This window comes from Coregonus clupeaformis, chromosome 23 (genome assembly GCF_020615455.1).
Source record: "Coregonus clupeaformis isolate EN_2021a chromosome 23, ASM2061545v1, whole genome shotgun sequence".
Taxonomy (NCBI): domain Eukaryota; kingdom Metazoa; phylum Chordata; class Actinopteri; order Salmoniformes; family Salmonidae; genus Coregonus; species Coregonus clupeaformis.
Window position 1 is genome coordinate 24308578 of NC_059214.1, and position 9358 is coordinate 24317935.

Here is a 9358-nt window from a genome sequence, read left to right on the forward strand (position 1 = left end):
AAACAAAAATGGATTACTGGATCAAATATAAACTCTTACTATTTTTTGGCTTTACAAAGTCTTTATTTCTGCTTATATCTTTTAAAAACAGATTTGTGGGAATTTTTACTCTGTGGTTAGTTACTAAATGCCATGAATTCATTAGATTTGAAAGCATATGAATAGACTACTATTTACAGCAAATGTATAGGACTCAATAGATGGAGAATGGTGTTCCATCAGTGTAGGAGTGAATAGACCGTAAATGCAAAGACCTCCACTGGCGCCACATTTGTCAAATAGATAGTGTGTGTGTGCGCGTGTGTTTGTTTCTGTGCGTGTGTGTCTGCTGTGTGTGTCTGCGCGTGTATGAGTGAGTGTGAGCACACTCAGAAGTGGTGTAACTGAGACCCCATTATAGCTAAATTGAACTGTGATTCTATAGTATTAATTAATTGGGGCACCTTCAAAAAGAGAGAAACGTATCTTACGTGTGGTGATTACTGTCAATGCATGCAAATTGCTGAAGTTGATGCAAGTGGATAATTTATTTTCAGGTTGCCATAATTTGTAGCGATTCATCATTAGACGTTATCACATGAAACACCAGCTTAATGAGAAAACACAACCGTGGGGTGAGTTGCCCTCAGCTGACCAGAGCTGGCCTACAATGTTATCTTCCACACATTGGAAGATGAAAAAAGCATGTCATATATGGGTACTAATTTAACTGGAAACAGCTAATCTCTCCCACTCACGCTCTGTATATTACTCAGACTGTGGCAACTTGAAGACACAGCTATGTAATAAAAAGGAAACTAGTTTTAACAAAAATATACTAATTATAAACTAGCTCACAGCAATGAACATGTAAATGCTCTTTTGTGTGTGTGGGTCGTTGTGTTACAGACAAATTGAGTTTAGTCTTAACACTTCATCAAGTGTGATAAATCAGAACAGAACAGCAATAACAGTCTGCCCTGCAGACCTATTGAAAAGAAAGCACAATTTACTTGAATTGTCATCTTACACAATATATCAAACCATAATCCAAAGCCTAGGGTAATACATAGCGGACCAGGCACTAGCAAAAACTTATGAAAGAAAATAGAACTCTAATTTGATCACGAGCTCTGGGAGAGGAAGAAAAAGCTTTTCACTCTACCTCTCTTTGCTTTAGTACTCAATTCAGCCGGAACAGCTGCAATAAGTCAAACTCAAGCGAAATAATAGCCACGTTCTCATTAATACAAAAAGCAATGGTTTCGAACAGTGGGGGCTGAACCGTTCAAAAAGAATAAATCTGGTAGAGGAAGACATGAACTCTAGTCAGTGAGAAAGAGGCAGTTACGGCTGTGAGTTTATCCAGAACAGTTGTGTTTGTAATGGATTTAGATAGAAACCCCTTTAGGATAAAGCCAGCTCTATTTTCCCTGCCAACTGTATCACTGTCCTGTTCTTTGTGTCTTGCCAACGCAAACATTTTAATGCCCCCCGAGGCGTATCATAATCTGCATTATCTGTGATCCTGGCAGAAGGCTAGCCATGGTGAGGTAGACTATCATGATCCTGATGATGATAATGGTTTATCACAATGTCTTCTTCAGCACCAGGTCAACAGCTGATTATCATTTTGAAAATATAGCACATCAGCTGATAGGAATGTCCCCATCGTAATTAAACAACACCACAACAACATCCCTCTGCGTAATTTATAGTGACATTTTGTCCTCCTCCTAACTCCCTGATCACATAATGGATCCTCATCTGTCTTGGAGATCTGGAGAAGAGCAAAAGGGGCGAGTGATGGGGCTTTTTAGAGGGCAATTCAGAACACGGCTATCTCTCAAAGTTGTTTCATTCATCTCTAAATTGACCAATCACTCCCTGGTTTAAATGACCCCTATAGAAACACCTGGACTAAATTAGCATGGGTAAAGAGAGAATTACGGCCACATGCCACTGCTATTGTCTTTGTCTTCCCTCGCAAGGTCATTCATACTGTAACTGCCTCCGCTGTGTGCGGTGATATGGTCTATCTACGATAAGAGGTATTCATTTACATTTTAGAGGGTTTCAAAGGTTGGCTGGCTTGCTATGTCTGACAGTCTTTGTGTGTTCGCATGCACGCGCTTATTTCATGGCTGTAGGTGTGTGCATGTGTAGGTGTATGTGTATGTAGTTGTGTGCGTGTGTGTGTGTGTAGGTGTAGGTGTGTGTCTAATGTGCTCTTGTATAAATCCCTTTGACTTTGTGTGGGTTGTCAAGACCCATTTCCCCACGGTATTGACAGGATCTGGAGCAATATGCTGTAGCCAGACCCTAGGGAAGTATGTCATAGGTTCTACTATCAGTATGAGTTTTTTTAATGGAACCCGTCCCCCCCCCCGCTGCTGTTCCTTGCCCAAGGCAACCCTCACAACCGTACTCTCCCTCCCAGCAGGGTGACTCCATTTAAAACACCTAACATGTTTGACCTCATAGAAAAGTTGAGGTAAAAGACTCTATTACACTAATGCTTTGGTCAAAAGTCCACAATCCCCCACAGAGAGTGGGGATGTATTAGGAAATGTAAAATTAGCCACTGCTTTCACAAATATAGTGAATCCCATTACATATACTGTTTTAACCTTTTGAGTGCTCACTTACAGTATAATGTCAGAATAAAATCCTCTCCTGGTTTTCAATCTTTAGATATACTTTGTAATAGCCTATGCCATTTGCAATCAGACAGTCCAAGTTCTAGTATAAAGAAGTTCATATGAGAGGATTGTTTACTCTACTGCTAGTGTGGCGGCCCTAAACAAGATTGGCCCAAATATTAATATTGGCCTAGTCAACCCAACACAGCTTATGTTGAGCCTCTATTAATCCCATTACACACAATGATAAACTTGCTTCTATCACAGCTACTGTAAGAGAGACACTTCTCTCTCTCAATTTCAATTCAATCCAGTTCAAAGGGCTTTATTGACATGGGAAACATATGTTTACATTGCCAAAGCAAGTGAAATGTGAAATAAACAATCAGAAATTAACAGTAAACATTACACTCACAAACATTTCAAAAGAATAGAGACATTTCAAATGTTATATTATGGCTGTCTACAGTGTTGTAACAATGTACAAATAGTTGAAGTACAAAAGAGAATATAAATAAACATACTGTAAATATGGGTTGTATTTACAATGGTGTTTGTTCTTCACTGGTTGCCCTTTTCTTGTGGCAACAGGCTCCTCTGAGAGGATGTGGCTGCCATTGTCTCTGTCACAGGGGCCACACAAACCACCCATGATGGATATCTGGCTTCTCCTTTTGTTTCTCAAAGGTAAATATGAGAACAGTTATTTGCTTGTCCTCTAGGATAATCTAGCTGTTTTATCTCTGAGCAGCTTGTCAATCCTCATCACAGAGTACATTTGATATGAATGCAGAAAGTTCATGAATGATTGATCAGACTTGTGTTTTGATTCACCCCGTATAGACTAAGCAAAACTATAATACATGTCTATTTATGTCCATTGCCCATGCCCATACCTGTTTTGGCCACCTTACATTTAAGCTTTTTGACCAAACATTACAAAAACTGGATGCACCAAAACATTTTGGATGGCTAAGCTAAACAATATTTTGTTTTTAACTGTAGGAGCCATTTCGGCCTACTTATATGGTTGTTGTGTTGTGTTGTCTATAGTTTGCCTTTGTATATTCCACTTAATTTGTACACAAGGTGCACTTTATGTTGGGTCATGTTGGGTTATGCGTGATCGGTCATGTGTGTACGCAGTAGCAATACACAGGCATGGACAGCATACAGTTATTATTGTGATCACTGTTGGAATTATGATACGCACCTACAGTGATTACATCTGCCTGTATGAAATTCTTGCTAAAAGACCCAACCAAATATCTACATCAGGAAACCGGTCAAGTTTTGCACATGTTTATTACCATCTGAAATCCCACATGTGCAAGAGTGGCTATCAACATTTTTTAAATAGATTAGCCAAAAATAATGTTTAAAAAGTAAGAAGAAAAGTAAGAATTTACCTCTCGAGGAGATTGGATTAGTTCATAATATAATATCAATAAAATGCCATTTAGCAGACGCTTTTATCCAAAGCGACTTACAGTCATGCGTGCATAAATTTTTTGTGTATGGGTGATCCCGGGGATCGAACCCACTACCCTGGCGTTACAAGCGCTGTGCTCTACCAGTTGAGCTACAGAGAACCATTGGATTAAATAATTTTCCTACAATGGACTACAACTGCAATGGAATATTTACAGATGAAGAGGAGGATGGAAAACAAATCTCTTGCACCAAAACACATGAATGGTAGCAGTGGATCAAATGACGGTATGTGCGCGGTGCTGCTGTAAGGTCTGTAGATGCCTTTGAACCTTACCGCGTTGAATGGTTAATTGTGAAAAAAGGGTAGCACTTCATTATAACTCCATGTAATAAAGCATTTATAATGGATTAGTAAATAGAACATTATTTATTAATCATCACTCCAATTGTAATATGTTTAATATAGGTCCTTATAAACCATTTACTAATCATTAGTTAAGTCATTTTGTGTGGCCTATTTGAAGAATCTCAAATATAAAATATATTTTGACTTGTTTAACACTTTTTTGGTTACTACATGATTCCATATGTGTTATTTAATAGTTTTGATGTCTTCACTATTATTCTACAATGTAAAAATTTTTACAAATAAAGAAAAACCCTTGAATGAGTAGGTGTGTCCAAACTTTTAACTGGTAGTGTATATTTATAATGTGTTATATGTTTTCCTTTATTATTTTCCCCTAACCCCACCACCCCTCCCCTAATTGGCGTAAACGAATGGACAACAACACTTAGGATTCTACTTCCAGCTTATACATAATATATACGTTTTACGGACACAGCATATTTTACAATAGTTATCTTTTTGTTTGTTTTTAGTCCCATCCTTCAGCTCCACTCAACCCCTCCCATCCATCTCTGAACACCATCCAGTTTTGATTTCTATTTGCGACATATTTTTCAACTGTGCTGTGATGTTTCACAAAAGTTCTGAACATTTCAATTATCATAGTTTCTACAGATTGTAAATTAAAGATAAACATTTTTGCTAAAAGTATTTTTATATTATTGATTGATTGACTATGACTTTTTAAATCACCCAGCAGTGCTATTTGCAGAGTTAGCGCCAGGTAAATGTTGCAATTCTTCAGCCACTCCTGAACATGCGACCAAAAACAAGCTACATATGGACAGTACCAAAACAATTGATCTAAAGATTCTGTATCTTCACAGCAAAATCTGCAGAGCTGGGATGGTTGTATCACCCATATATAACATTCTATTGGTTGCAAGAATTTTGTGTAATACTTTTAATTGAAAAACTCTAAGTTTTGAATCCAGTGTCGTTTTTCGTTTTTCTCTTTAAACGTAATGGGATTGTTCAGCGAAATAATGTATTCAGATATTAGACTCTAAGGAGTGACTGCTGCAATCCACACTTTGGTTTTGGGAGAAACATAACGCTTATGTTAGCATTTTCAGATTACATTTTTATTTTACTCAGCATAGAGTCTGTCTGAAGTTACACATCACACTATTACAACAGTGTGAATGTTATGGAATAAAATGTTCAATATATTTTCTTAAACATCCTCTATGTAGCCCCCTGTAGAGCATGGTGCTTGCAACGACAGGGTTGTGGGTTCGTTTCCCACGGGGGGCCAGTATAAAAAAAAATGTATGCACTCACTAACTGTAAGTCGCTCTGGATAAGAGCGTCTGCTAAATGACTAAAAATGTTTTTTTTTAAATGTCAAAAGAATATTGTGTGCTTATTGTTTAACCATTGACATGTTGTAGGGCCTATTTTGAGACCTTAAGGAGCATCAGGTAGTGCTGGAATTTTCTACCAATGGCATGTCCATCTTTTTGTGAGAAATTACACTGGTCACTCAAAACATTTATAAAGTATGTATAAAGTATAAATAGCTCATCAAAAGGGGACCATATAAAAAGCCCACACTTTATATAAGGCCACGCAAAAATACTTAACTAAAAAAACGTCTTATGAGTAATAATATAAATTTATTTAAAATACTTCAAATGTTGTTTATAAATGTGTGAATAACTAGGTTACTAACATTACAAATGTGGGAGTAATGATTAATAAATAATGAATAAATTATTTACTAATCCATTATACATGCTTTATTACGTGGAGTTATTATAAAGCACAACCGAAAGAAGTGCTTTATTGTAAAGCACTATTTTTATGTCCTAACTTTGTATTACTTATTTATAAACAAAATATATAAACTAATAGTAAACCATGAATAGCTCGAACAAAAGGGTCTTCTCCTAACATTTGAAATGTCATGCTTCAGGTCGGTGCACACAGTTGACTCAAGTCCATATCCTTTGAATAAATACACGATGAGATGATGAGAAGTTATCACAACTGATGGACGAGGTCATTGAACTGTTAGGCCATGAAATTAAATGAGCCACACACATGCACAGCACCAGTACTCATGCATGCAACCAGTCACACACACACACACACACACACAGACACACACACACAGACACACACACACACAGACACACACACACACACACACACACAGGAAAGGTTAAACCGCAATGTGAAAGTTTGCTATCTTTAGTCATCTTTAGTAATCCGTTAGACACCATGTCAGGATAACATACTGTAAGAATCATTGACCAAAACATTGATATGCATATTAATGTCAGAGAAACCACTCTTCTATGCATCCTGTGCTGAGTACATTCCTCGAGTTGAAATTGAAGCTTTAAAAATAGGGGGAGGGATGGGGAGAATGAACCATAATGATCAGAGCACTGTCTGGGAGGACCATTAAACTGAAGCTTCACTTGATAAGACTCTGATCCAAATAGAGAAGAGCAGCAGGCTGTTCAAACTGTGAGGCACAAACACACTGTAGTGTTTCCCCCTGCTCTCTCTCTCTCTCAGCCAGGCTGCCTGCCAGGCAGCCTTCCAGCACCAGGTAGAGCTACTGCAACACAATGCCTGACCGACGGGAGACATTCAGCTGCCACCAACCACATTAATTCATTACTGTAGGTGAAAATAGGGTACCAAGTCACAGACTAAACAGGTCTCAGGCACTAACATTAGCAGCAAAGCACCCAATGCACAGTTTTTGCCTCAACCTTAAATGTTGCAAACAGTAATGCCATTTAGACAACTCCCTGTTTGAAACAAGGTTTCAAAGAATTGTACGGACAGTAAAGCTACAGTGCTACCAAATCAATATCAGAGATTGATTGCTAATTCCATTGTATTTATTTATCAATAATATAATAATAATATGCCATTTAGCAGATGCTTTTATCCAAAGCGACTTACAGTCATGCGTGCATACATTTTTGTGTATGAGTGGTCCCGGGGATCGAACCCACTACCCTGGCGTTACAAGCGCCGTGCTCTACCAGTTTGAAATAAGCTATGTCTTATGAATTGATATTATTTCTACTGATGACCTTTTATGCTGATAATCATAAGTGACATCTGTCGTATACAGTATACTCTTCAGATGAGGAACCATGTCATATTTTTCAAAGCTTGGAGAATATAGTGTTCAGAACTGTCTCATTCCACTTCAAAATGATCAATTCTATTCTCTGGTCAAAGAGCTTCCTGCACCTAAGTAGACTAATTCTGACCTCTAGTGACAGTGCAGACATGGTAACACCGATTGTAGCCTAAGCATTTGCACTTGAGAATGCAATTGTCATTCCTCTTGGCAAGTTTGATGACCATGGTAGGCTGTGCTTCTCTAGCAGCATAGGCCTCTAGTCGAATAGGGTTCACATAGGTAGTAGGTATAATGCACATGCATTGTGTTTGAGTGTGGTCCCTCAAAGAAGCAGTAGCATATACACATTTAATAAAATAAAAACAGCTTATCCCATTGGGCAAACACTGGTTGAATCAACGTTGTTTCCATATCATTTTAATGAAATTATGCTGAACCAACATGTAATAGAAGTTGAATTGACGTCTGTGCCCAGTCCTATACAGCTCTAGGTTTTCACAAGGGCTTCACAAATCCCGAGATAGAAAAGTGTTGTTGAAAACTTAAAATCGAATGTTGGTCCTACTGTTAATACAGAACACTGCAATGTGAGAAAGATGGATCTATGCGACACATGTTTACTCAAGTGCTAAAACAAGTCTCCCAAGTACAGGAAGTGTGTTGATTAATCTGAGTATTAAAAACAATCGATTAGATCCGTTTACAATTGTAGAGACAAAGACACGTTTTGCAAACCCGCTCTGTAGCTTATCTGACTGAGTTTAGGTTATCAGATGTTGGGGACGGTAGCGGTGGCATGTTTGGAATTCCACGCTCCAATTTCTGCTGATTTAGGACTGAGAGAAAGAAAAATGTCATACAAACTTAGAAAACAGGAACCAACTCTCTCAATACAATGTATGTTGTAGTATTGTCAAGTTACTTACAGTGACTGGCCGCCAGCGAAGCACTGACAACGCCAAGCACAGTGAGAATAAAGGCGATGGCCAGAGATGACATTTCCACCTTGCTCGCCACAGATATCCAGGCTTCTGTATATCCTGAGTGAAAATACCTCCGATGACGCGTACTTCCGAGCAGTGTGCTATAATTCCAGCTGCTTCGACTTCACCTATTCACTACAGAACCATCAAGAGGCAGGTCTGCTAGCGCGCACAGCACCCTCTACTCTGCTGCTGCTCCCAAATCTCCGTCACATCTGTGCGTCTCTCTCTCTCTCTCTCTCTCTCTCTCTCTCTCTCTCTCTCTCTCTCTCTCTGTCTCACAAACATAAATCGTCTTTAATCATTTCGAGTTTATTTTTGAGACATTCTGTACGATTAAGCCATATTTTGCATTAGTTATGAACGTTTTTAAATGTTATATGGCTCATTTAAGAGGAATGGGCACTGCGGAGGGCTTGCGATGTATGCAAATGTGGGCTACAGCCGCTCTCTCAACTACCGTTCACACTATTTCAGCACCACAACAATGGACAGATCCGCATGCTGCATTCTTCACAAAGCACAGCCAGCAGTCAAAACAAGACCAAGCTGCTAGCAGGCCTGGCTCAAATTAACACTTCATGTCTACCTCTCCCACTTGTTTGGCTTAATGTTGCAGTTTCTCTAAGTTTCCCTCCAGATATTGTGCCACAGGCTGTATGTTTTACATGTTGAGACTACATAGTCTACAGAGACGGTACAAAGAAACACGCGTGTTTCCTTCTCTCTCTTTATTTGCTTCTGCCCACAGGCGGTCACCAAGCGGTGGATAGCCTCCAGTCTCGCGGTGATTACC

The 9358-nt window shown here is 38.8% G+C and overlaps 1 protein-coding gene across 2 annotated transcripts in view; it reads right to left on the reverse strand.

The window, feature by feature from the left end:
• The window catches only part of LOC121536721 (contactin-associated protein-like 5), a 114839-nt gene extending 106086 nt beyond the window's left edge, over positions 1-8753 (reverse strand). For both annotated transcript variants that reach the window (XM_041844178.2, XM_041844177.2), the window contains exon 1: positions 8506-8753. In XM_041844178.2, the coding sequence (XP_041700112.2) occupies positions 8506-8578 (73 nt within the window). In that variant the 5' untranslated portion in view covers positions 8579-8753. The remainder of the gene's footprint in view (positions 1-8505) is intronic.
• Positions 8754-9358: the final 605 nt, after the last annotated feature.